Source organism: Aspergillus multicolor (assembly GCF_047715735.1).
Source record: "Aspergillus multicolor strain CBS 133.54 unplaced genomic scaffold BDW74scaffold_29, whole genome shotgun sequence".
Classification (NCBI taxonomy): Eukaryota; Fungi; Ascomycota; class Eurotiomycetes; order Eurotiales; family Aspergillaceae; genus Aspergillus; species Aspergillus multicolor.
Genome location: NW_027395980.1, coordinates 319,644 through 346,305, shown reverse-complemented (window position 1 = coordinate 346,305; position 26,662 = coordinate 319,644). Strand labels below are relative to the sequence as shown.

At 52.6% G+C, this 26,662-nt stretch overlaps 10 protein-coding genes across 10 annotated transcripts; 4 read left to right on the top strand and 6 right to left on the bottom strand.

Annotated features, from left to right (window-relative positions):
• The first annotated feature begins 14 nt into the window (after nucleotides 1-14).
• BDW74DRAFT_159931 (uncharacterized protein) lies at nucleotides 15-986 on the top strand. Its single transcript, XM_073725536.1, has one exon. The coding sequence runs from the start codon at nucleotides 150-152 to the stop codon at nucleotides 705-707; it is 558 nt and encodes a 185-aa protein (XP_073580406.1). The 5' UTR covers nucleotides 15-149; the 3' UTR covers nucleotides 708-986.
• A 353-nt stretch (nucleotides 987-1,339) lies between these two features.
• On the bottom strand, nucleotides 1,340-2,574 carry wos2 (Hsp90 cochaperone SBA1). The gene is made up of 4 exons (XM_073725535.1): nucleotides 2,418-2,574; nucleotides 1,930-2,255; nucleotides 1,691-1,873; nucleotides 1,340-1,633 (listed from the first exon to the last, which is right to left on the bottom strand). The coding sequence occupies exons 1-4, from the start codon at nucleotides 2,446-2,448 to the stop codon at nucleotides 1,556-1,558; spliced, it is 618 nt and encodes a 205-aa protein (XP_073580405.1). The 5' UTR covers nucleotides 2,449-2,574; the 3' UTR covers nucleotides 1,340-1,555.
• A 217-nt stretch (nucleotides 2,575-2,791) lies between these two features.
• Nucleotides 2,792-4,042, top strand: BDW74DRAFT_159924 (ESCRT-III subunit protein VPS24). The gene is made up of 2 exons (XM_073725534.1): nucleotides 2,792-3,077; nucleotides 3,132-4,042. Exons 1-2 carry the CDS (start codon nucleotides 3,030-3,032, stop codon nucleotides 3,768-3,770), a joined length of 687 nt encoding a protein of 228 aa, XP_073580404.1. The 5' UTR covers nucleotides 2,792-3,029; the 3' UTR covers nucleotides 3,771-4,042.
• A 398-nt stretch (nucleotides 4,043-4,440) lies between these two features.
• Nucleotides 4,441-7,617, top strand: BDW74DRAFT_181682 (uncharacterized protein; the record flags this gene model as incomplete). The annotated part of the gene is made up of 6 exons (XM_073730077.1): nucleotides 4,441-4,653; nucleotides 4,704-4,733; nucleotides 5,662-5,826; nucleotides 5,877-5,947; nucleotides 5,996-6,260; nucleotides 7,456-7,617. 6 exons carry the CDS (start codon nucleotides 4,441-4,443, stop codon nucleotides 7,615-7,617), a joined length of 906 nt encoding a protein of 301 aa, XP_073580403.1.
• Nucleotides 7,618-8,483: 866 nt separating this feature from the next.
• Nucleotides 8,484-9,768, bottom strand: BDW74DRAFT_187270 (uncharacterized protein; the record flags this gene model as incomplete). The annotated part of the gene is made up of 4 exons (XM_073731445.1): nucleotides 8,484-9,050; nucleotides 9,105-9,175; nucleotides 9,225-9,383; nucleotides 9,431-9,768. 4 exons carry the CDS (start codon nucleotides 9,766-9,768, stop codon nucleotides 8,875-8,877), a joined length of 744 nt encoding a protein of 247 aa, XP_073580402.1. The 3' UTR covers nucleotides 8,484-8,874.
• Nucleotides 9,769-10,049: 281 nt separating this feature from the next.
• BDW74DRAFT_72302 (uncharacterized protein) lies at nucleotides 10,050-11,523 on the bottom strand. The gene is made up of 2 exons (XM_073733548.1): nucleotides 10,831-11,523; nucleotides 10,050-10,782 (listed from the first exon to the last, which is right to left on the bottom strand). Exons 1-2 carry the CDS (start codon nucleotides 11,198-11,200, stop codon nucleotides 10,331-10,333), a joined length of 822 nt encoding a protein of 273 aa, XP_073580401.1. The 5' UTR covers nucleotides 11,201-11,523; the 3' UTR covers nucleotides 10,050-10,330.
• A 374-nt stretch (nucleotides 11,524-11,897) lies between these two features.
• On the top strand, nucleotides 11,898-13,262 carry BDW74DRAFT_72292 (uncharacterized protein). Its single transcript, XM_073733547.1, has 2 exons — nucleotides 11,898-12,532; nucleotides 12,587-13,262. The coding sequence occupies exons 1-2, from the start codon at nucleotides 12,111-12,113 to the stop codon at nucleotides 13,116-13,118; spliced, it is 954 nt and encodes a 317-aa protein (XP_073580400.1). The 5' UTR covers nucleotides 11,898-12,110; the 3' UTR covers nucleotides 13,119-13,262.
• Nucleotides 13,263-15,745: 2,483 nt separating this feature from the next.
• Nucleotides 15,746-16,383, bottom strand: BDW74DRAFT_72258 (uncharacterized protein). The gene has a single exon (XM_073733546.1). The coding sequence runs from the start codon at nucleotides 16,170-16,172 to the stop codon at nucleotides 15,816-15,818; it is 357 nt and encodes a 118-aa protein (XP_073580399.1). The 5' UTR covers nucleotides 16,173-16,383; the 3' UTR covers nucleotides 15,746-15,815.
• BDW74DRAFT_72257 (uncharacterized protein) lies at nucleotides 16,384-17,451 on the bottom strand. Its single transcript, XM_073733545.1, has one exon. It carries the CDS (start codon nucleotides 17,244-17,246, stop codon nucleotides 16,596-16,598), a length of 651 nt encoding a protein of 216 aa, XP_073580398.1. The 5' UTR covers nucleotides 17,247-17,451; the 3' UTR covers nucleotides 16,384-16,595.
• A 7,722-nt stretch (nucleotides 17,452-25,173) lies between these two features.
• On the bottom strand, nucleotides 25,174-25,939 carry BDW74DRAFT_72080 (uncharacterized protein). The gene has a single exon (XM_073733543.1). It carries the CDS (start codon nucleotides 25,713-25,715, stop codon nucleotides 25,248-25,250), a length of 468 nt encoding a protein of 155 aa, XP_073580397.1. The 5' UTR covers nucleotides 25,716-25,939; the 3' UTR covers nucleotides 25,174-25,247.
• Between the last annotated feature and the right edge of the window lie 723 nt (nucleotides 25,940-26,662).

The following is a 26,662-nucleotide window of genomic DNA, read 5'->3' as shown; positions in this document are numbered from 1 at the left end:
CGTTCTAGATAGCCAGAGTGCAACTAGAGCTGTCAACACCAGGCACTGCACGGATCGCGCAGGCCGAAATCGATGCAATGGAACTTATTCGTGCATGAGCGAGCATCTCGGTTCCGCAGATCTTCGGGTATGAAGTGGATGATTGCAATATGGTCGGCGCCGCGGTCACACTCATGGAGTTCTTGCCCGATTGTTCTGCTATGGATGCTGATGGGGGTCACGAAGTCCATTTGGGTCAGATCTCCGCGCGAGAGGAGCCAGGCTTTTTGTGCAGAAGTTGCGAGGATTCAGGTAAGTCTGCATATGCTACTCAACCTTACGCAAGATCTACATATATTAACCGTTTCAAGGTAGAAATCGCCTCCGTCAGGTTCCTCAAAACCGGCACTATCATTCAGCGAGCAGGCGGTTCCTCTGACGCCGGGCCAATTCCAAAACTAGGAGGCCCGTTCTCTACAGCAACATCCTTCTTCAAAGCATGGGCAAAGCACGCGAAGTTCCCTGTGGGCGAACCCTCTATCAGACGTCAGATGGGCAGCGGCCCCGTAGAGGTCTTAAGATCCATCAACACCTTCTCCAGCCTGTTACATGAGATCGCCGGCAATATCTTAAGCTTGGTCAATGATATAGGTCCATTCCCGGTGTACCCCCCGATCTCTACCACAGCAACATTATTGTTAACCCGTCGTTCGGAGTCTTGGGTGTAATCGACTAGGAAAGAACATGCACGGTGCCGTGGGAAATGGCTGAACCTCCTTTACTCTTAGGGCTCGTGTCACCTGCTATTGATGACCCTAGGAATTACGATGAGGATGGGCAGCCCAAGAATGCAGATACGCGGCGCTGTCACGAGGAGAGAGCGCAGTATGCTAGCTACGTCCGGCAATGGGAAGAGAAATTGAAGACGGATCACAAGCTGTCTCAGGTTCTCCTCAACCCTGATGTACATGGACTTGTGTATGCAATGAAGGTCTATAATGACCCGGGCAAGATGGATGATAAAGTACTGAAGCCATTCATGCCCTCTCTTATGAGTCTCTGGTCAACCGGACCACTTAATAACATACACCAGCCGTTTTTCCTTTCGGGTTTACTCTGAGATAGCGGAGGGAGAAAGATATACCTTGGTAGTGCCTGGTACGAATCCCTAATAGATCAAATAACTGTGTTGATGGCGTTAAATCCATAAAAGTCCACACATCCTTATTGAAATTCTTACCGGGGCACAAACGAGATCCGAAATATATATTTTTGACCTGAGAGCTACGCTGACCGCAACTTGGACCAGATGTTGGCAGTGGAAGATAAACATATTAGTCCTACAGTAGCCTGATGTTCGTAGAGTAGTAACGTTGAATTTTCTTTTGATGCTCTTGTAGGCATTCTCCTAGCTAAGACAGACCGAGCGCGATATAAGCGTCGGCCACTATCCAGATACCGGGTGTCAACTGCGTTATTTATGATCGTAAGAATCATCAGCTATGCCGTCCAATATACGTAAAGCGCTACTTCGCGCCTTCTCCCTCAATCTCAAATTCTCCAAAAAGAGCAGTGTTTACGAAAGCTCCTGAATCTTGGACTTGTCGCCGGCCTTGGTGTCAGCCTCCTCGAGCTCGGGCATCTCATCGTCATCCTAAATCGCAATGTCAGCTGGCGTTAATCTGGTAGACTCGCACTGTTCAAAACGTACATCGTCTTCGGCCTCAGCACCCATGTCACCCAAGTCAGCGCCGGCGCCGCCCATCCCGGGAAGGCCGCCAAGCTTGGAGAAGTCGATGTTACCAAGACCGCCCTGGTCAGCGCCGTCAAATCCACCGAATTGGTTACCGTAGTCTTCTTCGGGAGCCTCGTCCTGCTCGTCCTCATCAACCCACTACCAACTGTCAGTACGCCCGCTATAATAACACCGGAATATTGAGGAAACTGTACCTTGTCAAAGTCCGTCTTCAGGAAGTGAACCTTCTTGGACTCCTTCAGGAGACGGGGCCAGTACTCCTCCTTCTGCTCCTTCTTGCGCAGGACAAGCTCAACCTCGCGGTCGCTGTGGTTGACCTTGCTGTTCTCGGGCTCGATCTCGGCGAACAGGTCAAGAGAAACGTGGTATTTTACGCCCTTCTTGGAGGGACCGGTGAATGTGACATTTGTGGCAGTGATGTCGAGCTTCGCGTCGGCCTTGGGCACATCAGCAGCCTTGATGCTAACGTAGAGGTAGTTGCGCTCGGCTTCGGTCGCAGAGGAGCGCTGGGCCCATGTGACTGTTACGCGGCAAATTAGCAATTTGCACAAATGAGAGAAATTTGGCAGACGGCATGGTGCCAATTAAAGTAGATCGCCAGGGACTTTTGACAGCGATGCCAGAATGCACACAGCCGAAGCAGCGGAAGCGGGGAAGAACGAGACACCGCAGGCGAACGTACCTTCGGGAGTGTGTTGAGGGAGGTCGGACATGATTATGAGAGGCGGAGATAGAATGAAAGATAGAGATGATTGAAAATTAGGTGGTGTTAGTTGATGATGAGAGTAGATGCAAGGAATCTGGAGGAATGGTGCAGTGAGGAGCAAGAGACTCTGAAATCCAGCCTCTCTTAGAGCTGATGATCACCACCAAAACAGTGCTAGAATCTCTGGAAAGTACTGGAACCTGCTGAGTGTGTTTGTTGTGTTTGCATCGCTCCCCTCATCCGACCCGGACGTCATGGACTGCAGCCTCAGCGCTCAGGCAGGTATCTTGGCCTTGCACTTGGCGGTCCAACTTCGGCCAGAGGCTCACGGCGATGCCTACTGCATGATGGCTTGAAATGCGAACCTTTGCGACTTAATTAGGCGCATCAGCTGTACTGATCTCACTCTCAACTACAATCTGCGACACCCCGTGCTTCGAAACCCAACTCAACTGCATCGCACCATACCCCGCTCCGCTTTCGGTAAACCAAGGCTTGCCTGATAGCGACTCCAGCGCAGTTGACAGGCAGATAAATTCGCCATTTACATTTGTTTGATCGATAAAACAAGAGCGAGGCGCCGTCGTTATGGAGTCCCTCAAGGCTGTCTTCTTTGGCCCGGACCCCCAGACTCAGGTTTGTTGAACGATGACCGTTCCTTATCGCATGCTAACTGCTTTACGCCGGCAGATGCGAAAATGTAACCAGCTCATCCGCCAAAATACCCGTCAACTAGACCGCGATATTGCCCAGCTCAAGGCCCTCGATAGCAGAACGCGGCAGACCATCGTAACGGCGTCGAAGCGCGCTCAACGCAACCCAGCCCGCGCAAAGCAGGCGAACCTCGAAGCGAAGACACTCGCGCGGGAACTGGTCCGGGTCCGAAGACAGTCAACTCGTCTAGCAACCAGCCGGGCACAGCTACAGAGCGTCCAGATGCAGGTCAACGAAGCGTTTGCGGTGCGGAAAATCCAAGGCAGCCTGCAGAAGTCGACGGGGATAATGAAGGACGTGAACACATTGATCCGCCTCCCGCAACTCTCGGCAACGATGCATCAACTTGCTACGGAGTTGGTCCGCGCCGGTATCATTGAAGAAATGGTTGACGACGCTATTCCCAATAACGAGCTACTCGAGGACGAAGAAGCAGAGGCCGATGAGGAGGTCGACAAGATTTTACAAGAGATCTTGCAGGGAAAGCTGTCCCAGGTGGAGGATGTAAAGCCGGAACGACCCTTGGAGGAGCCTCAGGAGGCCGAAGAAGAATTCGAGGACCAGGAAGCCGCTCTTGCGCAGATGAGGGGACGCCTGGAAGCTTTGAAAAGCTAGACGAGCAATCTTGGGTTCTTGGGTATACATGTGGTGCGAAGGTTCATTATGTCAATTGTTCTCATGGAGTTCGGCGTGGTAGATCGTCCATTATGCTTTTCTCACGATTTGTTTCACAACTCTGCCCAACAGCTGGCCTGGATGCAGAATGATGGAGGGTGCTTTTCCGCTTGTTTTTCGCTTACAGATCCATGCCTAAATGTACTCATCTGCGCGCTGGCGCTCTCATTAAACGTAGACTCTACAAATGCCAGCTTCATTTTACTCTTGAATAACTCGAATCCTATTGTTTATACAAGCTGTTACACGAATAGGCACCGTCCGGATTAGTACTAGGGTAGGCTCCCTTCACGGATATTCTTCACTCCGCCTTCCCCTTTTGGCGACTTCAAACCTGCTTCTGTCCTTATCATCCCCGTCCTTCCTCCCTTCCCCATCAACATCCATCAGCTCACAGAGTCTACCAAACTACTCATTATCAACTCTTCCTGCTACTAGGACTGGATAGTTTACCTGCAATTGATTGTGTCGCGCCATCTATCCCGTTGTTACGCGCCCTTTTTTGAGGACAAACACGACTGGCGCCACCCCAGCTTTCGCGCCCAACGTCAGCAACTCATCACTCAACCATCAAATTCGCGTTTCCTTTCGACATCTTCATCTACCAGCCATGTCTACCAAGCTTGACAAGTCTTTGGACGAGATTCTCGTCAACCGCCGCCAGCCGCGCGGTCGCCGCAATGCCCGTCGCGGCAAGGCTACAAGCGCAGCCGTTCCTGTTGGAGGGGTGAAGAAGACCACAAAGGGTGCTAAGCCTGCTGCAAAGGCTGTCCACAGTGGACACCCTGCGCCAACTGAGAGCAAGATCATGGTCAGCGGCTTGGTAAGAAATACTCTTGGTATCACAAAATAACGATGACTAACATTTGCCAGCCTTCCGATGTGAATGAGGCCAATATCAAGGTATGTTGATTGAGAGGCCTTCGCCTTGGGTTTCTATCGCCGTGTCTTTTCCTCGAAGCCTCCGGGTCGCAGCGCTCCTATTCGCTTTCGACCCCGCCACGTCTCTTTTACCGTGGTGGTCGCTTCGTTTCGCGCCGGCAGTTTCTCCTTCCAGATCGATCGCTTTGCATAACCATCACTACGGTACCGCGGGCGATGGAAGTCGAGTTTGCCGATGTTTTGCAACCGCGTATCATGCATTAGAAATCATCTAAACTTCTGCTTGATCTCGCTGCAGACTGCGCTTGGTGAGAGTTGAAATATACCACCATAATCAGCCCGCTTTCGTGCCAGCATACTTCATGTCTTGGGTCTTGGGCGTCAGCGAGTGCATCAGCATACCAGCAGTGAATCAGGAAGTCAGCGCACTTCTCGAAGCCACGTCCCCAAGTCCATATGGCTGGGTTGGTGCTATGGGGTAACGTGCGCTTCACAATCCTCCCTTCCTGGGAGTGCGATATTCTATGTCCCTGAAATAGACCCTTGCGAGGCCGTCTCTGGGTATCACATGTTTCTCTTTGCCGCATGAACGACCCGCGGGATGGTCAGTCAGCGGTGATATCGCTCATTGCTCTCTTCCTGTTGGGGATTTCTTGAGTGCAGCCAATGGCTCACCACGATGTCGGCTTTGGTGAAACGTCTTGGTAGTTATGATCTCTCGCAGTATATGGGTGTGGGCGAGATTAAGGGTTTTCACGGGCTCATTGGGGGTTTCTTGCTGGATTTGCTCGCTCGCTGCCTACCGCCTAACTAACCATCGCTGTGCGCTCGCTGATGCTCTTTGCTGTCGACTTGGAGCCGTTTCTGTGTTGCGGCCGCGGCGGCACAATTGACGCGTTTTCATATCTCTTTGAGCCGACGTACTGATTCTCTTTCCTTGTTCCAATAGGAATACTTCAACAAGTCCGCAGGTCCGGTCAAGAAAGTCATGCTCACCTACAACCAAAACGGCACCAGCCGTGGAATCGCCTCAATCGTCTTCAGGGATCCCGGCACAGGCGCCAAGGCCGCGAATGAGCTGAATGGACTTCTCGTTGATGGCCGCCCTATGAAGGTCAGTCTTTCTTTGCGCTATTTGGACATTCCGTCGCTGACATTCTCAAGATCGAGGTCATTGTCGACGCCTCGCACGCCCCTACAGTTCCTACACCCAGGTCTCTGGGTGATCGTGTTGCGTAAGTCCTCCGCTCCCATGTATCGAATCAGCAGCTTATGTCTTCCAGTCAGAACAAGCCGCAGCCCAAGCCGGCTACCAACCCCAAGAACGCCAACGCCGCCCGAGGTGCACGTGGTGTCAAGCGTGGCCGCGGTGGCAAGGCACGCACCAACCGTCCCAAGCCCAAGACGGCCGAAGAATTAGACGCCGACATGGCCGACTACTGGAACGCTCCCGGCGAGAACGGCGCTACGGTCGCCAACGTCGGTGGCGCCACCGCTGCTCCCCAGCAGCCTGCTGGTGGTGAGGATATCGGCATGGCTGAGATTTCGGTACGTTCTCTGTCTCGATTCCATGAGGATGCGGCTAATATGTGTCTAGTAAACTGGCATCGTCTCTTGAATCCGGCCGATTGACTCGCCATTCCATCCGTTCACTTAGTCGCACACGCTTGAGAGCCTACTTTCCGATTCGTCTCTTCTTAATATGATCATTTTCCTATCATGTCTTCTATTATCCCCTCGGTTGACTTTTACCTTGCATTGATTTCTCCCCTACTTCGATCGTCCGGGCGGCTGGGTGACTGCGTGTATGTTATGCGATAAGCCAATGAATTTCTCATGAATAATTACCCAGAACATAGAAGCATATAAACGTAATCAAATAATCGCCCTCAAATCACCAGATTCTTGCTAACAAACCACGGAGAGCGCGGTCTTCCTTGTCCTCACCTGCCGTGATGTCATCACAGTCTGTCGAGTCGCGACGGCGCTTTTTCCCAACATTCCACTGCAGCAGTATCCACGACTCGCCCACATTCTCCTCGTCATCCAAAGCACCCACTCTTACCGGCTTGCTAAAGTAGTACCGAAGGAACTTGTCAAGCGACGCAGGCACTCTCTGCGCGGTGTGGAAGTCGTGCCGCTGCGAATAAATACTGAATCACTAGCTGTTCTCCATCATGGTGCGCCTGGATGATCCGTCCCGATCGATACTCGGTATCCCCTCCGAGTCGAATCGCGACATATGAAAGAGCAAGGACCCATACATATCAGTATCATTGTTGAGAAGACCAACGAACGCTAGCGAAGATACCGGAAGACATGTATGGTGCTGGTACTGGCTCATCTGCACACGCAATCTCACGACCCGCAGTATAGCGCGCACTTCAGACCCGTCAGATCTGATCCTTCGAGTAAGCCGTGGCCATTGACGATCATTCGACTATGATGTGCGGGTGGGTGTATGAGGTGTCTTCGAGGACCTGGGTGATCTTCCACTTGTTTTCTTCGTGGAGGGCGACGGCTTAGTTTTGTCGGTATTTTCCCTTTATTACTGGCCTAGTAAGATTCTTTCTGTTAGCTTGCTAACCTCGAAGGAAGCTCTAAGGGACGCGTTACTTACCCTTATGCCGTTAAGACTGGCCTCATTCCCAACTTGGGGAACTCGGGCACTGGCAACCCCTTCATCTCGGCCAAAGTCATCACCATAAGCTCATCCTCGTTCTGAGTCCCATCGCCACTACAGCTCGATCCGGAAGCCGAAGCCGAAAGTGAAAGTGAAAGCGAAAGCGAAAGCGAAAGCGAGTCGCCACCACCATCCGAAGTCCTCAGCACAAGGCAAGAAGAACAAGACGAACGCTCCAGAGAACCAGAAGACGATGTAGACGAACACGTCGGACAGCTCTGACGAGGAAGCGAAGGCGAATAAGAGGGCACAGGCGACGCAAATCCAGCCGGCTCGCAGGAAGTTGAAGCACAGGTCACACATTTACCACCTTCCTCCTCTGGTTTTTTTTCTCCCGTTGAGTCTTGGGACCGGGATTGCCCTGGGTCTCGGGTTCGAGCTCGAGCTCAAGGTTGCTTTAGGAGGGGTGAAGAAGCACGGTGTGAAGGGGACGGGTTGCCTGAAGGATGAACTCAATGGGAAGGACCGGGGCTGTTCGACGATGCGGATTTCGATCCCGAGGTTGCGGGCGGCGGTCAGGGTTGTTAGGGCGGGTTCTTGCGAGTGGAGGCGGATGATGTCGAGGTAGGCTTTGTTGAGCGTTGGATTCATTGTGAAGGTGGTTGCTTTGCTGGAGAGATGAGTTGTGTTGTGCTGGCTTGAAATAGAGGAGGGAAGGTACGACTGTGTCTCGCGACCGACGACGGCGGCGGTTTTATCACGGGATTCCTGGATGGAGCTAACCTATTGCTAGTGATGACTATATAGCTGAGTCTGAAAGCTTCCTTGCCGTCGTGCGTCATCTACTTCTAGGGCCTTTCTCAAAGCTGGACGAGGGCTCCCGGCATCAATGCCCGCCAACTACGAGCTACAAGGACAGGCCAGCAATGCGCCTACGGATGAGGTAGTGCTCAATCCAAACTAGCTGGCGTTGAGGCACACTTATGCTATACCGATGCCTACTGCTACGCGGCACCAGCCGTCCGTCCATGCGTCGCCATGCAAACTCTATAAACGTACATCACGACTACCAAGGATGGCCAAAGTATGGGGCTTCGATATAGCAGTATCAGCGAGAGATGAGTCGCGCTTCTACCTGCAGGCTTGGGGACCTTTATCACAGGTGGAAGAAGCTCCTTGACTAACAGGCCGGGGCTACTGACTGGGGATCAGCGTATATCTGCAGCGCGAACTCCAGCTGTTTATACCGCGAAGACCTGATTTGACGCTGCGGAGTCTACAGCCGCGCCTCGTTCGCCATCTTGACGGACCTGAATTGCAAGAGTCTAACAAGTGACTCTTTGCCGACAAGGTAGTTGATTGACCACCTAACGAACATATGCGTCTAAGCTAAGAGACTAAGAAACTTGACCTTAGCTTCAAAGGGCTGCTTGCGTCTATAAGATACTAAGTTGCTAACAAGTCAAAAGGCGAAGTGCGTACGGAGGTAGTAAATCATAATCTTCATTTCGTATACATATGTACCTAATATAACTGGATTTACCGAGTAGTGTATCCACCGTTTGCGAAGATAGTTTGACCAGTGATCCAAGTGCCTTCGGTGCAGAGGAAGCGAACAATGGGCGCGATATCCTTGACCAGTGTCAATCGGCCGCTCATTCCATTGGCCTTGTGGAACTCGACTGCCTCGGGTGACTCCTGGGGGTAGAAGAAGGCTAAGCAGGCAACGTTAGCTCGTTCTTGATATGATATTAGAGCGGTTAACATACGAGTATCCATAGGGCCAGGAGCGATGTTGTTGACGCTGATTCGGCGGGATTGAAGTTCCTTGCAAACACCGCTACGGGTTGCTAGTATTAGTGATTCAGCAAGAAGCTGAGAGAGCGTACCGAGTGAAGTGCTCGACTGGCGCTTTGCTACCAGCATATGAGGTGTAGTATCCAGTAAAAGCACCAAGCAAGGCCGTGACGATGGTGATGATCTTCCCATCGTCAGAGACGTGCTTGGCCGCTTCCTTCAGGACGAAGAATGCGGTCTTCGAGTTGACCCTGTTCCATGTTAGATAGGTTCAAACGGGAAGAAGGTAGAAACATACGCAAACATCGTGTCGTATTCCTCCTCTGTAATCTCGGTGATGGGCTTCTTCAGTACCTTGCCGACGGTGTTCACGACGATATCGATCTTGCCAAAGTCGCGCTTGACGTCTTCGAACAGCTTTGTAACGGCGACAGCGGAGGTTAGGTCACCTTGGTAGGTCACCACCTTAACAGACTGCTTCAGTTCGGCTTCAATCTTGCTGGCATCGGACTGGCTGCTAGACGAGTGGTAGTGGAGGGCGAGGTTGGCTCCGGAGGCAGCAAGCTCGCGGGCAACCTGGGCGCCGAGGTTCTTGACACCTCCAGTGATGAGAGCAACTTTTCCAGCGAGAGCCATTGTTTCGGTTGTGTGGTGTATGGTGTAGGCGAACGGAGAGGTACTAGATGGCTTGGTGAAAGGGGTAGGTTGATTGTTGACTTGAGCTGTGAGTAGCTGCAAGACGAGGGGTATTTATCCCCTCTTCATTATTCCCGGAGTTAAGGATATCATGAACCGTACATCCTCTAGCCTACGCGTTATGGAGGTGGATCCTGTCTTCATATCCAAGCTGCGATCATGGCCGTACAAGCCGGTTAGCATGACAGGCTGGTCTTGGTTGTTGGAGGCTAGAAAGTGCACATCAAGTCGAGCTGAGGGATAAAGATCATCAAGGACCTGGAGGAATGTGATAATCGGATGCGGAAGGAATTGGGCGATCGCTAAGTTGTGATAACCCTTTTAGGAAGTCACCCAAGCCTCCGATCGGAGCCAGATCGCTGGTTTGTCAAAGCTTCTGCAGGAATCGGAATCATGATATCACGCTCGATGCGTGGAACAGCTACTGCGCTCCTATAAAATGGCCTGGGTTCGGATCTGGCAATGGCTGGCCTGGTGCAAAGGTTTCGCCGGGGAAATATAACTATGATCCATTCAAAAACGCGCCATTGCGGTCGATCCAGATCACAATGCGTCGCAGAAGACCGCCAAGACCCAGCGAGTCGAGTCCTCCGCGAAGCTCAACTGCGTGCTTTAGCCCTTGCATATGGATCGCATAGTTGTCCAGATCGCCATACATTGCTTCATAGCTCGCCATCTTCGCGATCGCGCCTATTAATGCATCGCTCACACCGGACGGGTGGAGCTCCAAAGAATTATTGACGGCCTGTACTGCATCGCATCGCAGCCCGAGCAATTGCAGTTTCATATCCGTTGCCTCTGCCTGAACAGACGCGTAGTTAGATGCAGAGAGAAGGACGATGACGAGGAAGAGCGACGGCTCGGTCATGACAAGAGGGAACCAGTCGGTGCGAAGGAGGCCTCGATTGCCTGGCTGATCCAGCTCGGGGATGTCTACCGCCATGCTCATAAGGTCTACTCCACGTTAAATCATGTCTTAGCAGTTAGTGTGTGAATACGCACAGTGATCAACGAGTTGGGGTAGGGTAGGCCGCCATACAACGGGGTATGACCGAAAGGGGTCTCCCCGAAGGCCGCCCAATGGGCGTGGGATGGGCAGGCCGAAGTATATCGGTCTAGTAGTCTGCGTGGAATGAGGGTCTCGTCGGACAATTTCTTCAGCCGCTAGATCCTGCTGGTCGCGCTTGTCATGCTTGATCTTGGCCCCTTGCGTCTTAGCCCTTTTGGCAACCTTCTCGATCGCAGCCTGAGACTGTTCCTCGAACAATTTCCACTGGCGGCGCGTCACATGCGATCGGATGTGCGTGTCCTTGGCCAGCTTCAAGGCATCTTTTGGCTCGCGGACGTGGATGAAGACGAAATCCCCGCCCATTGTTGGTGCTTAGATAGTGTGCAAGTGATGGATGAAGAAGAGACTGAGTTGTGTGCGCTCGACAGCGGTGGCGACTTTCTATTTGCACGCATCCCTGTAACTCTTGGCGCCTCAGTTGATCGTCCGCTCCGTACAACTTCGCTCCCTTTACCCCCCGCGAGAGAAGACACGATTTCCAGAGGACGTCGTTCCACTTCGAAGGATGCTGGGCAACTTGGACCAGGAGGCCCGACTAGTCACGATCGCGCTTTCCTCGCCATCAGTGTCCGATTCCGGTTGGTTGTCCTTTCGCTTCCTGGCTGAAGCCAACGCTGACTCCTGAATCTCCAGCAGTTCATTCGCGATGAAGGAACTTCTCCATGTGTTCCAAGATCTCATCAAATCTATCGCTTGTCATTGGTTCGGCTCATGTTCCTGAACCCGAACTAGGACTGCTCTTAGATTAGCGCCTGATGGAGCTCCACGCTTCAGCGCTATGACCGAACACTCGAGACCCTTTCTCTTCATACAACCACAGGCTTTGCTTGCCAGACGTCGTGCCGTTCCAGGCCATCGCCTCTGTGGTCCGTATCTCGAGCCTCCATACATTCATCTCTTTGCCGCTGACGCGCAGGTGTGGAAACGCTAGCCGTGAGAACCAGCGGATCGAGCTACTTTAGCTTCGGTCAGGGTCCAGGTTTGGTCAGCCTCAAGCTAAGCGATGCCTAGATGACGGCCATGCTTTCCGGGGCTAAAAAGACCGCTCTTTCAATAGGCGTGGTCCTTCGAGTCACCTCGATCTTTCATCTCGAACCATTTGACTGATCATGACCAGAAGCCTGGTATAGCCATCGTGCGGTCTGATCCAAGTCCATCGTTACCCTTTACTTCTTACTCTCTTTAACACTCTTTTACTTTTCATTCTGTCAAGATGCTACGCCTCAGCGCGCTCCTTCTGCTCCCCCTCACCAACGCTTTCTCTCTCGACACCAAGTCCGAATACTGGTCCTACACCACCGACTCGCTCGCGAACACCACCTCTCAAGCGTGCAAGGAAGCCTACAGCGCCGACATCGCATGCGACGAGTATCTCGTTGCTCTCGTTTCTGCAGGCGAAACCCGCGCTTTCCTCCCGTACATGGAGTTCTCGAACTTCACAGACACATGCACGAAACCCTGCCATGACTCGTTGACGAGCTATATCCACAACGTCGAAGAGAAGTGCTCCGAGGAGACCGATGCGGCACTCAAGGGCGTCGGGAAGTGGGGAAAGATGGAGTTCAAGAACGTCCCTGTTGGCACAGTTGGGAGGATCTTCGAGTACATGCTCATGCGGTCTTGCGCGGAGGACGAGTATGCCGCTAACTCATCATCTTGAATTATACCGGCATGCTAACAAACCAGCAGAAACGGCGAGAACTGCTACATCACTCAATCCTCCGTCATCCCACTAGAATTCGACTGCTCCTGGTCCTGCGCCATCGCATACCGCTACAACCAGCACGAGTACCCATACAGCGAGTGGGCGTTCGGCAACGAATACGCCGCGGACGTGTACTACGGCAAGGACGGGCGAAACACCGTGACCGATAAATACCGCAATATCCTTACCCAGCATGCTGTCCTCAAGAGTCAGATGGACACGGCGTGGAACACGGCAAGCGAGTGCCTTGCTGGGAATGGGACGTTCAAGACGGGCATTAAGGGCGTTGAGATTGGAGCAGATTCCGATACAGCTGTAAAATCCGCCAGTACTGCTGAGAGCAATGCTAATAGTACGAGTGAGAATAAGAAGGTGAGCACGAGTGCCAGTGGATCATCGTCGAATGGGACTGCCTCCGCTTCGTCGGACCCTGAGGATGGGGCTGCGGCGGGCGTTAGGATTGTTGGGTCGGTTACTCTTCTTGGATTCGTGTCGAGTTTTGTCTTCTTGGTTTAACCACGTATATTCAGCTTTAGTGACGAACTCATACTGGGCGTCTGATCAATAGAGCCTGCCGCCTCGATTGTCGCCGTCATGCCGTCTAGAAACGAGTGTTAACCAGAGTCTCCAAATGCTAGTCGGTAGCAGTCCGAATCTCTTTATTTATATAGTACACTCTCATGGAGAGACAACCCCTGTCAATGACGCCTCACCTACAGCGCAGATAACGGCAACGAGTACATCGTCGCTCGCCATCACAGAGCTGCCGCCTAAACTTGTATTTCCTCCAAACTTACGAAGAGCATCGCCTTTAACTCCTTCTTTCCGGACGGCGGCTGAAGGTCAACATTCCCGACTATCGGCTAGAGAACTAGGATGCCCGCCCCTACCTGCCTCACCCAAAGCATATCATCCCTACACCTCAACCCTGGATCCAGAGAAGAGCTAGGGCTAAGGCCTAGGTGTTTCCCGTCAGAGCCCTATGGATGGGCAGGGACCAGCTCGTCGAGATTAAGAGAGGACTGGACGAGGCATGGAGGAGACTCCCCAGATCACTCACCTTCCAGACACCATCACATCAGCGTGTAAACTCTCTCACTCAACGGGACCCAGCACATGTATCACTCACTCGGAACGAAAAGCCGGTTGCCAATCGCAATGACACGGGTCTCCATGGTCGGCGCTCAAGGGTGTTGCTGGGGAAGAGTACGACGACCGAAAGTGCTTTGCTGAAGAATGCGTAGGCATCCAGGGCTCCCGACGTTTGACGAGCAATGACCCCCGGCTGCGGAGACACTTAAACCACCCAAGCCCAACCCACCCTCACATCTCAAACCCGGAGATGTATAGCATCGTCGCAGTCCGCACGCCACCAGCCAAAGGATGTAAGGGGCGTCTTTGCCATGCAGCAATGCAGGTATCAGCACCTCTCCGGGAGTGCATCACGTCTCACTGAGTCACTGACATCGCTGAGAAAGAAGATGTATCTTGACTGGAAGACTAGAATACTGCAGCCAGGGCATCGCTGATGTGAGATCGCTGGTTGTCGCCAGGTCTCAGAGGAGAAGAGAATAAAAAGACAAGCCGCCCTGTTGGGCCTGCTCAAACTAACAGCTGAGAGTGGAGGGCGCTTATCCACTCCAAATGAGGAAAGCGACGATATCACCAGTCGATTTTCAGTGGCGGAAGGCGCAACCTCCATCCAGCTCTTGATCAACCCCAAAGCCAGCCACTAAAGGCATCTCCCATTCAACGCGACGAGTTTGGATTGATACTAATTTCATCATCGGCGGATGCGGGAGCCGACGGGACTCGCGAGTAGACCGCTAAGATGGAAGAGCATCATCACCATCATGACCAACCAGCTTCGGCACTCGCTCCGTAACAAGTTCCCGTACTCCGGCCCCTGAGGTATGAGGTATGAGGTGGTATGTACATCTACACCGTAAATATAGAGCGAAGGAGCGGCACGAGGAACAGAGTATAGCATGGACATGGTACTTCTGTCTTTGAGTACGGAGTATACTACCGAGAACCGGTCGGTTCATTGGCGATGTCTATGTACCGGTACCTAACACCCTACCTCCAGCAAGAAGGAAGAGGATCATCAGGTGTCTGCCGGTCCTGCCACCTCCCCTGCCAGTACAATCAATGAAAAGGAGATCTTGTGTGATAGACCTGTCAAGTGGTGCGATACCATGATATCCTCATTCCCCGGAGATGTGATTGTGATGCCATCAGATTCGTGCCCCCTTTGTCTTTGTTCCTCAATCCTAGGCCGTATGGCGTTCCTTTTTCCTTCGCGCGTGGCTTCGTGGCTTGACGGCGATGAAAGCACGGATGGGGAAAGGGGTGCGCCAGTGCAGTGTGACTCAACCCTTCTCTGCTTGCTTCAGTTCTCATTGCTTTGCTTTGATTTGGTTCGTGTTCGTTCGCGTTGCGTTGGAGGTTTTAGTTTGCTTTGATTAGGTCCCAATACATCTGATCAGTATCTAGATCCAGATCCAGATCCCTGTTCTGCATACCTTGCCTTGCAGCATCGCCTTAAATCAGGTACCATAACAATCAAAGTAAGAACAATGATGATGGTGATGAACCGATGTTTGTTTGAGGATTCGAGGCCCTGGTCTGGCCTGCAGCCCCTTGACCCAAGCCTACCTAAGGTTGGGTTGGGTCCCGACTCCCTTGACAAGGTAAGATGTCTGGGGTAGACAAACAAACGAAGATCCGAAGGCTGGGGCGGGTTTCAGCGTCGCCGTCATCAGACTCCCTTCTCCTTTTCAGAACGAGAACCAGAGTCAGCGCCGACCATGAGGCGGGCTGAAAGCATCGTGATACGTTGATCTAACCAGGCCATTCAGAAAGAGATACCCTTGTATCCGTGACTTGTTCTTCAGACAGGGCGGCCAGTAGGGATAGATATCATCACCGCCATCACCGTCCTGAAAGGAAGTATAGTAGAGTGACAAGTCAAGTTGACAAACAAAGAGTCCAAGGCTGGCGCCTAAGACTAAAACCAACCAGGGCTTTCAATAGCCTACGTAGAGTCCTTTGTACTCCGTACAACGAGACTTCAATAATACAACCTAAGAAAGACTACGAATACTCTTACGAAGAGAGAGCGAAAGGATAACCAAGACAAGTGTGTGAGGTAAAGGGCTCAATACGAGCCAAGCTGAGTTCAGATGATGAGAAGACGGATGCTACCTAATGCTATGCTACCTTGCGCGAAGAAGAAAACAAAACCGGATCGAGGGTATGACGCTGGGCTATGCTAAGAATAAACGACGACGAGGAAATGCTGGAGTTGACTAACGTGAGCTGCTGTGGCACGCTCGGGTATGATAGGAAGAAAAGGAAGAACAGGCAAGGAACAAGGACAAGGAACAGGAACAAGAGTACACGATGGGGTATCAACAGGACGTGACAGAGACTAAAGTAAGGCAAGGCAGATGATCGCTCGACCGCTGAAAGACAAAACATGATTATGATCGTGGTAAGAATTCCCGAAATGAAGCGAAGAAGAAGCGAAGAAGAGAAGAGGGCGTCATCGGAGTGAGTCATAGTCATACTCCGAGTTGACAGCACACGCAGACGAGAAGAAAGGCGAAGTGGGATGTGATAAGATCGGGTGAGTTCTCGATGATGGAGAAGCGGTGAAGTGACGTAAGATGATAGGCTGGCGCCCGTCAGGCCCTGGTCGGAGTTTGGGGTCGAGGATCGCTGGAATTTCTGCAGACGCGCCGACTGCGACGGGGAAATTAGGTAAGCCGCGGTCGGGCACCAAATCGCCGGATGCAGATTGGGGGGAATTCCCGGCCCCTCGACGCGCTGAGGCGCACGTGTCGGCGTCTGTCGCTGTCATGCTGGAGGCTCGGCTGAGGCTGTTGGTTGACTGTGATGTGATGTGATGTAGATGGCTGATCGGTGTGAAGGTGTAAAGGTGTGAAGGAAGAAGCCCACGCCTGCGCAGGCGACTCAAGAGCCGAGGCTTTACGATCGGTAGACAACCTTGGAAGACGAGGTGGTGCGGCGCTTCTTCTCGGCGACGATCGGCTTGCGCTTCTTCATGCGCTTGTTGCCTTCCTTCTCCGTAGTTGCGAGCTGGGCGACGCGGATCGCTTGCTGTGCCTTTGCGTGAGCCTGGACCTGGGCGAGGAAGCGAGCGCGCTCGGCCTCTTCCTGTGCCACGGCGCGGAGCATCTGGATCTGCTGCTCGGTGGTCATGCTGGCGCCACCCATGCGCGGGTCCATGGCGGCGGATTCCTCATCGATGCTGCTGGCGGGCTCGGGAGTCATCGGTCCATCAGGGAAGAGATCCTCGTCGGAGAGGTAAGCAGACGCGGTAGATTCGCCGGAGTCGCAGCTGATCAGAGACGGGCGGTTGGGCCATGAGGGGAAAGCACAGGCGTTGTTGGTGGAGTTTGACGAGAAGCTGCACTTCTGAGGTGTGATGTCAAGCAGGTCGTCATTGGGTGAGGGAGGCGGTGGTGGAGGAATGCTGTTGCCAATGCTGCCGACCGGAGAGTAAGAGCTGGAGAAGCTGAGGTCGAAGTAGGCGTGAGCGTTGCTAGAGCTGGCTTCGCTGAGCGAGGAGCGGATGCTGGACGCGTCCCTGGTCCAGGGCTGGAATGGGTAGACCATTTTGTGTTGTGTGTTGTGGGTTGTTGTGGTGAGTGGAGTGGAGTGGAGTGGACAGTAATGTTGGTTGGTGTGTTGCTGTTGTGTTGACGAGGACGAGCGAGGTTTATAAGCCTGAGCAACAAAGGCGTGAACCTGGTTTGAGACGTCAAAGGTGGAAGGTGGAAGAGAAGGTGAAGAAGGCCAGGCCCGAGGGAGCGAAAGGAAGATATAAGGATGAGAGACTATGGTGAAAGAAGGGCCAGATCGATCGGGGTTCTGGACTCCCTTGCAGTTCCCAGCAGATGAGGCGCCGCGGGGGGTCTTTTTTTTCTAAATTCTTTATTTTATTTTATTTGTTTCCGGTTTGGTTTTATCGAAAATAAATAATGAAGAGACCCACTGCAATGAGGCGTCCACTGGCCAGTCTCACAGGCTGCGAGTCAAGGCGATCAGGCGCGGATGGCGTTCCGGCAGCTGTACGAGAGCTGCAGTTCTGGCATTTGTCACTGTTTGAATGAATGATCTATCTGCAGTCCAGATGATACAGAATAATAGATGATAGATGCCCAAGGTGTAAAGTACCAGTGTTTGAGGAAGAGACAGTGTGAATGTGGAATGACCCCTTGAGCGATCTATTTACTTTCAGTTGGCTTTCTTCCTTTCACCCTTTGTCCGGCCTCTTCTCATGCTGAATGCTGAGTCGTCGGTCCGCGGGCCGGGGAAGATCGGATGGAATTTGGGGTCGTGGGGGTTTACTCCTTTGGATTTATTTAATTTGCATTTTGTGAAGATTTAGCCGCGATTGTATTTATTTTCCGGAATAATTCTTCCCCAGACTGTTGATACGGCTCCAGGTTACTCCAGGTCTTACTTCATCTTCAATCACAGAGTACGGAGTATCGCGATGCAATTTCCGGCAATACTCTCACAGTCTTACCCTCTACGCAGAACTCTTCCTGTCTTTGATGACATGTAACCCAACCCAACCTTCCATCCAACACCTCTCTGACTTTGACTACTCTAACAAGCGGTCTGTTTGTACTTTTGCCCATCTCGTCATGCATTCTCACCGCCGTTCTCCTGCTCTTCCCCGGGCCCCGACCCTCGCCATCCGATTCTGAAGCAGCGCCTGTTACGTACCCGGCGGATGTGCGACCGGGGGCCAGGGTGTTGCAGTTGCGGCGGCCGCTGCATGAATTATCAGTTTGATAAGGGTTCAGGCCTTGCTGGCGGTTGTAGCGGTCAGCATTGCCAGCAGCCCTGTCTGGCATTCTGCAAATACTCGGTCGCAAACTACCAAACATTGCGCCGGGTGTTTGAGCGAACGAGCCAGGCCTGAATTCGATCTATCGCTACCGCTGTATCTTTGTCCTAACTCTGGCCTTGAAGTTGGGCGTTGGATCACAATCACAAAGCCACCACACCAAACCAACAAGGAGACCGTTGGAGACCATAGCGGACCGTACTTTGTTCGAAGGGACGTGTCAAAAGCAATTATCCGATCGGCGGTGGTTTGGTTGTGGTCGCGGTCTTCAAAGGTTGAAAGTTCAGAGGGCAGTTGTGATCTCCGCGCGGGCGGCGGCGAGGCTCGAGACGAGTCAATGAAGCAAAGTCCGTGGTATGCGCGGGGAAGCGGCGATTATTGTTCGAAGATGGAGAAATTCTCCAGACTGCGCCTCTCACCCTTTTTATCCGTACTTTGATAGTTATACTCCGTACTGTGGTTGTATTTGATAGTTGACAGCAGTATATGTGGATAAACCCGCGATAGAACCATGGGTCTCACTAACAGTTGAACCCTTGTTTGTATCATATCGCAACTGCCGCAGTTCGCCCGGCCCAAGTCCGACGGTCGCCGACTCCTAATTTCCCCGTGTCAAGCTAGAACACCTAGAACAAAGACTCACCCTTCTAGCTCGTCGCCGCCGTCGCACTATACCCTTAGTGTACAATAGCAGCAAGATGCCCAACGATCCTTCATAAATTCGCAATCACCTCACGGTAATTAGCTAGTTAGCGTTGTGAGCTCCAACGGCCGCGTCGTCGTCAACTCTCTTTGTTCCGGGATTCTCCCCGGTGGATCATAGGAGTATCCATCAAGGCCAGGCCGTTCGAGGTCGAGGCCCGAATTATGGGGAAGTGATGAAATTGTGAGGTGATGGAACGACTCCATCACATTTAGCTCTGCTAGACTGCTACTCTGGAATCAGGATTCACGTTCACGGGAAAACTCCGCCCGTCTCTTTTTCGGCCCTCGCTCCTCGGCGGATTGCACCGCGACAAGACGCGTTCTCCCGGCGTGACGAATAACGCTCTCTTTCCACGATGGTTTATAGCCGAGGTGGAAGGCCTTGGCTGTTGGTTTCGACTCTCCAGAGACGGCTATTGAATGCCTCGTCTTGTCTACGGAATACGATGCAACTCCACGGCCGTAAGGGAAGGTTAAAGTTGCAATTCTAATGTGAAGCAGAAGGCGACGCGATAATGCGACTCTGGTCGCTTCATTCGAACTATAGTGTCCGAGACGAAAGTACTACGGATATTTTACCCCTGCTTCTCCCTGCCTGCTGCTGCATGTACGGCTATCTCATCAATGCACCAGGCCCGATTTGTCGCGACTGTTCCAGGTGCCTGGGAACCTAGTCTACCATATCCACCTGAGCGTTATACTCTAACTCAATTTTTCTATGAATGACTGACGCGAACACTTAACAAGAGACATGTCTGCCCAAGGTGGACATCTCTCTGGAGTTCAGCGACCGCGACCGCGGCACATTTGGTGGTTCTTCCGTCGAGGTCCCGTCACGGACACGGCCTTCCCAATGGGGTATGTAGCTTCCTTGCCGGGCATTTGGCATTTGCCGCCCCCGCTCCAACTCCCACTCCCAATTCCCCGGGAGAGATTCAATCAACCAAGATGAACGACAAAGACAAGTCTCAGCCATATCACAGTGGCGGACTCAGTCACACTAGTAGTGCGCCGTATGGGATAGTAGTAGCTCAACGTCGGTACTAGCGCTACTCGCGGAAGACGAAGTACTGGATTACTTCTCCGTTGAGTTGACCCCTCAAACTTCGGAGTCGTGTCCGCGTTGCTTTTGCTGCTTGGCCTCGCCCAGCCAGCAGTGAGCAGAGCTTCAGGCGTCAGCGATCGAAGTCGAACCGCTGCCTCGGGTTCGTGACCCCCACTGGCAACTGCACACCCCTTTCTGGTTTCTACCTAGCTGTGAAAAAATTTTCACTATGGAGCTTTACTTTCTGCCCAATGCCCCAGGGGTAGTTCCGTAGCGGGGAGAAGCTATGGCATCGAGGCTCCATACAAAATGCTAAGCAACATATATATACGGAGTACGGAGAGCTAGAGCCTAGAGCCACTGGCATAGGTACCTTACTAGCCACAGCGCCCCCACAGCCCAGCCTTAGCTTTTAACTTTCATCCAATAGGAACTGTATATTTAGCCTCCACATAGCGCGGGCACACCCGCGGAACCAGCGGAAGCTCGAACGAAACCAGGGGATTGGATTGGGCGCCGGTGGATCAGGTGCCCCTATTTGATTTTGGCTCCGGTGTCCGGTGTCCTGGTAATCGCCTGATGGCTGATGCAGAGTCGATCTATCATTTTCCGATTCTGGGACTCTGACTCTGCTCTGTGACCGTGAATGTGACTGTGGGCGGATGGACGCATCGCATCCACTGTCTTGGGTTGATTTATTTGATCAACTTGACACATGACCTCCTAGTGGAATCACTGATCAGGAGAGTTAGGCTTAAACAGTGGAGATGAAAATGAGACGATTACGAGATTAGTCGAGACAAGAAGAGACGCGGAAGGGGGCGTCTGTTTCCCGTTCCGTACCAAACATCAGGCACTGGGCAGCTCAGTAGTCAGGGGCAGGGACTTTTGCAGACTTGATGTTTGTGCTAGTGTCTTGGGCAGACTTAACCTGTCAGACACTGTCAAACAGGAGTCGGCTTTGGGTCGTGAAAGCCACAGTCTAAGAGTCTAAGTCAAAGCCTGGCCTCAAAGTTCGAGGATACGGTACTTTCGAGTTCTGCGGCTTGTGCGTTCGCCGTTGCTGTACGGAGTACTCTACCAGTCTGCTCAGTGCTGTATGGCTATGCAGAAGTACCGGTTCATTCCTCGCACAAGCATTCGCGGTATGCGCGGCCCCGTCAGAACTTTGGTTCTTGGTTTTGGGTTTTGCGGACATCAACAAATTTCAATCTACCCTATCCTAAGGTTCCAGTCCATCTCCTGCTCATCCATACATAAATATCCGGGTCATGTAACCGGGCTTACAGATCCATTCACGTCATCGAGCCCATGCCTATCCAGGAACGATTCTTATTAACAGACCCTCGTCGGCATCCTGCACGTAAGCCGGAGTATCTCGACGGTACGGTGCGGTGCCTAGGTAGTCCAGCGGCACGGAGCGACCAGCGACGAACCGAACTCCAGCCCAAGTTCAACTTCTCTAGGTTCATGCGGGTGCAAGTGCTATGCATTGCATTCCAAGGCCTAGACGGTTCCTTACTCATGAACCTCGGGCCTTGATCGATGGTCGCAATCTGACATTCCCAATGACGATTTTGATTTCGATCCAGCATTCCAGACCGTTCATGTTCATGTTTATGCAGGCGCGCTTGGGCTCTATCGATCGGGTGCAGGGCATTGCTGGCGCTAACTATCTGCATGCCATTAGTACGGTGCATGTACATACGGTAGATCCGAGGGATGCGCACGGACCACCGATTTTCTTCAGAGATCGGATTCAGGTCTTGGTTGAGTGGGGTGGTGGACTCGATATTCAGCGTCGCATTGCAGGGCTATATTTGTCGGCTTGAGAATGACAGATCATCTTGAGGAAGTACGGGGATACGGTACTTTGAATGATCGTTTGCTACTCGTTTTCGATTTGGAATTGATCACGATGCCTGGCGATGCCAGGTTCTACCGCCACAGCGCTGTCCTTCTTATCTTGGCGAACTACGGATACTCAGGGCCGCCTGCGTAGTACGGTACTTTGGCTTTGAGCTGAACTGGTTACTGCTGAGGGGATGGAGCAGGCCGATTCAAAACGAGCGACAGAAAACGCCTTAACGCTCAGCAGTGCCAGTGGTCTCGAGCGCTCAACGGGGATGGAGCCGTCCGAATCAAAACTGCGACCTCGAATCCAGGACTGACTCAACACCAGGATAACGAAAGTCGAGTCGGGTCCAGCCCTACAATCGCCATTCTGAACGCGACCGAAACAACCACCGATGTACTTGAACGTCCCCGTGCACTTTGAAACGCAACTGCGAACGGTTCCTTTCCCCCACGCTCAAGTCCTGGTCCAAACCTAACGCTCGGGCGCGGGGGACAAAAGAACCTCCCCCGACTGACCAAGGTCGAGTTGATCAAGGGGCCGACCCTTGCCAGCCGCTCCTTGAAAGTGGGAGATCACAGACGAGACGCCACAAACAAAATCCTAGAATCAGATCCGCCGGAATGAGATGAGATTCTTCATGGCTGGAGTGGGGGTGATCTGAGGTACCGTAGAGTGGGTGTGAGCTTTGACCCCAGCATACCGTCCCCGGCTCTCATGCCCGCTAGGATCGCGACGCAAGGGGTTGGTAGATTATGCACATCATCTACGCCGTACATTGTCCGCCGTCGAATGTCGATAGATGGTGAGCACTGAGCGGAGAGGAGTCGAGTCTGGACTGGCCGAGTGCGAGTGCGTCCGCGGAGTTTGATACCATTGGTTTCTGGCCTGGGTTGACTCTATAAGCTTGAGTGGGATTAGAGCTATACGAGACTTGAGCTTAGGTATTCGGGTCAATTTTGCGGCGATACTGGTTGGGCAGCAGACACTGATAATATATCCGTACCCAAGTCCCAAATGTTCGGCGTACGCAATCCAAAGTAAAGTAAAAGCAAGCCTCGCAGTCGCGTGTGTCTATGGCGTCGCAAGGTCGCACCCATCACCATCGGTGTGACGAATAGACTGTCCTTGTGGCAAGTCCATGGGACAGGACTATCTCCTGCAGAATGCGGGCGTCTGCAGGCGAGCGCCACTGACGAGTTCAGCTCTGCTTCAGACAGCTCCAGCTCGCGGCGGAGTATACATCCCGTCAATGCGCTATGCGAATGACTCGTGAAACAGATAAATGAGTTATGAGCTGCGCGCGCTCGGATCAAATGTCGTGGGGAGATACGAAGTTGATGGATGTGACTCCTCGCCGGAAAGACCTCCCCGCCTCCACATTGGCCCAGAGAGGCTTTCTGCAAGGGAAGAGGGATCCAAGCGAGGCGGAAGTTTGAGTGTGAATCCTGGGTTTTGGTATCCAGTTTTGGTGAAGTTTCGTAGGTAGGTAGGTAGCCTAGGAGATGGAGAATGACATGTCAGATGCAAAGGGTTGGTTTTGGTTTCCCCGGTGCCATTGTTATGAGTATCACTGGGTCCGTACCTGGGTGACGGGTCAGAGGTCCGGCTTCTCCCCGGATCCAAAGTTCAGCTTTACCATACTCTACTCCGTTAGTCTGACAGTTGACTGAGTTATCCGTACCATGGACCAGAAGTGCTGAAGAACCGAGGTGAGGCGACGGCTAACCTCTCTCCCCTGTCTGACTCGTGTCGGTCAATCACACTCGGGCTAACTTCCTCCGCCCGCCCGTCTTTCCTTGTCTTGTCTTGGTCAAGTTAATCTGGGGACCCCGGACGGCCCTTCTTCGGCACACTTCGGAAATGAAAGCAGTAATGTTGTCCGCCCCTGTTTGGGAATATATTGCCACTGCTATTTACCGAGCAGCAAGCCGTCTATTCTGTGCAAATCCAGTAAGAAGAGGAGTAGACTAGGAGTAGATAGTCGGTGTCTTCTAGAAGACTCTCTCCGACCGCTGAAACGCGTTCATCGCCACCGGCTATTTGATTCTGATTTGTACTGTAACTTCTTTCTATGATCGGCGGTGCAGGCGCCCCCACGGATAATGTCCGGTTGTTCTCCTCGTCCTCGGTACTTTTGCTGTAGCAGACGAGAAGTCGGTATCGGAGTAATTCGGGCGCATTTTCAGACTCAAGATCAGTCACGATGGTATTGTTTTACTTCGGCTCCTGAGCTTCGCTTTGGCTTCATCATCGTCATAATCATATGCTGGTCGACGATGGCACTGTGACAGTCTGTGATATTGGTATTGCGTCGAAGGCTGACGCCGCGGGATCCGGCATGTGAAGGCTATCCTGGGTTCGCTCGTATACTCCGACCACCTTCTGACAATAGTCATCAGATGGGGTAATGGAATTCGGAATCCGGAGTATATTGTACTGTAGATTATTGCAGACTTGATCATCTCAGCTTAACTCAAACAGAGATTAATGATTACTCAAAGTAACCGTACAGAGTAGTGCCTCGTGCTAAAAATACATCCGCCCATAGGTGCAATTTACAACATGAGCTGACAGATATATATCCTGACAGCCCTGATATTAACCGACTGGCTGGACGCGTCTGAGCCTCATTTGTTTCACCACCACTCATCAATGAAACCGAGACTGGCTGATTATGGATAACGGATTACGAGCTCCAACGGCGGGGGCTACTCGGTACCCCGGCCGTCGCCGAATGTCACCCTCTGGGGGCGGACTGCTAAATACCTCACTGCCATGTCCTCGAGTCGAGGCCGAAACTAAGGAAATGGACGGTGGCTATGATTGCCCACTCGGGAGATTTAGGGGCCTTATCCTTGGTGGAAGTCTAGGCTTTCGGGCGTGGGGTCCGATATCGATATGGATACTTATCGATAAGGATCACGATAACGATAGCGCCTTCTTGGTGTTGCGTTGTTTTCCGGCCCCATCTCCTTTAACTTTGCGCTATGAAAGTGGATGAAGCAGGTGGGTGCAGACCAAAAGCCAAAACAAGGCCTTGATTTTGCAACGTGCATCGAAAATCAGGTTTTGATATCAGGCTTCCGTCTGGACTTTCTACACCGCATAGTCTAGAAGGAAAGCCGAAGCCAAAGCCACCCACGTCGACGGTCATTTCTGCATCTTCACCGGCGGACAATATCTCCGAAGCCAACGGGCAATCGAGGGGTAACCGCGCTTATTGAATATCATTATCAACACCAACACCAAGCTACCCCTCCGTGCGATGCCTGCCCGATGAGCATGACAGTGGCAGCGGCAGTGGCAGATGGCGAGATTATCAGTCTCCCCACCTGCCAACGAGCCTTGTCGGTCTTCCCACGCGCTGCTGGTAAGCATCTGCCATCTGGACGCCGGCAAGCAAAGAGGTGGAGGTGCGGCCCACGCTTCTGCAACGGTCCCATCGCCGAATAATATACGGCGCAGCCCGCGCATTCTCTGAATAATCGTTATGACAGGCTTAGGCTTAGGGCCCGCTGTTATCGTGGCCCGACCAGGGTGTCGCGAATCGTTCGATGTTCGAGAAGCCTTCCATGCAGCTGCCACTGGTCTTGACTCCTGACTCTTGATCGGTTGCATCCGCCATCGCCACCGCTATCGCCATCATCTAGCCGGTACTCCGGTTCGCGAACACCTTACGAGATACTACAGTATATGAATATCATCGCCATCTATAGGATATATTTGGAACGATGTCTCGCGATGGTTCTATACCCTTCCTCCTATGACGGCGGAACCCGACGAGTGAAGCGAAGCGACCGGGCAACCTTCACGCTCGTACTGTCTCAGACATGGTGTTGACTGCGCCAGCTGAGTCGGTCTGAGCGAACTTCGCCATTTGGGTACGATTGGACTCCTTTGCACGGTCGGATAGCGATGTCTCGAGGAGTTTTCGGTCTGGACTTCCACTGGTCACCGCCGCGGCGCCAATCACATCGCTCGTCACAGCACCGGTGTCGATGAGTCCTTGAACGGAGTCTGGATCGCATCTTGATTACGACGACAAACACACGGGCCTGGGGTCGGGATGGCACGGCGGGGTTCGTTATCTTATCATTGGATTAGATCGAGCGCACCTGATAAGGCTAAGGCTGGACCAGGACAGGCCCTGGGCCCTGGGCCCGTCATCCCGGAGCGCGAGCAAGATCCTTGCCCTTGCCCTCGGCGTTCTCGCATACCTACTTTGTACGTAAAACGGCCCAGCCTGTCATGTCAGTTTGCAGCTGTGCGGTCAGATGGCGCTGCCCAATGGATCTGCAGATGATGCGATGAGGGACCTGATTAGTGGGGCGGTTCTGGGGTTATGACGACGGTGCTCCGTCGGCGCTTGGGACAGCCAGGATTCCTTGCTCAGCTGAGGCGTTCGAGAAGGGGTATCCTTGTTCGCGAACTATGATTCATGCGGGTCTTGACGACTCAACGGTCTAGATTTTGACCTTGAGCTCGAGCTTCCGGCTTGAGCTCCCCACTGGACCCTCTTGATATCCACTGGCGATATCGCACGCAGAGTAAACATGGTTACAGGA

Coding starts and splice junctions, on each gene's coding strand:
- BDW74DRAFT_159931 (XM_073725536.1), top strand. CDS start 150: ATGGTCGGCGCCGCGGTCACACTCATGGAGTTCTTGCCCGATTGTTCT.
- wos2 (XM_073725535.1), bottom strand. CDS start 2,448: ATGTCCGACCTCCCTCAACACACTCCCGAAG. Junction 2,256..2,417: donor CCCTCAACACACTCCCGAAG/GTACGTTCGCCT, acceptor GCCGCGTAACAG/TCACATGGGCCCAGCGCTCC. Junction 1,874..1,929: donor TGAAGACGGACTTTGACAAG/GTACAGTTTCCT, acceptor GACAGTTGGTAG/TGGGTTGATGAGGACGAGCA.
- BDW74DRAFT_159924 (XM_073725534.1), top strand. CDS start 3,030: ATGGAGTCCCTCAAGGCTGTCTTCTTTGGCCCGGACCCCCAGACTCAG. Junction 3,078..3,131: donor GCCCGGACCCCCAGACTCAG/GTTTGTTGAACG, acceptor TTACGCCGGCAG/ATGCGAAAATGTAACCAGCT.
- BDW74DRAFT_72302 (XM_073733548.1), bottom strand. CDS start 11,200: ATGGGCGGGGATTTCGTCTTCATCCACGTCCGCGAGCCAAAAGATGCC. Junction 10,783..10,830: donor ACCCCAACTCGTTGATCACT/GTGCGTATTCAC, acceptor AACGTGGAGTAG/ACCTTATGAGCATGGCGGTA.
- BDW74DRAFT_72292 (XM_073733547.1), top strand. CDS start 12,111: ATGCTACGCCTCAGCGCGCTCCTTCTGCTCCCCCTCACCAACGCTTTC. Junction 12,533..12,586: donor CGGTCTTGCGCGGAGGACGA/GTATGCCGCTAA, acceptor ACAAACCAGCAG/AAACGGCGAGAACTGCTACA.
- BDW74DRAFT_72258 (XM_073733546.1), bottom strand. CDS start 16,172: ATGACTATGACTCACTCCGATGACGCCCTCTTCTCTTCTTCGCTTCTT.
- BDW74DRAFT_72257 (XM_073733545.1), bottom strand. CDS start 17,246: ATGGTCTACCCATTCCAGCCCTGGACCAGGGACGCGTCCAGCATCCGC.
- BDW74DRAFT_72080 (XM_073733543.1), bottom strand. CDS start 25,715: ATGCAACCGATCAAGAGTCAGGAGTCAAGACCAGTGGCAGCTGCATGG.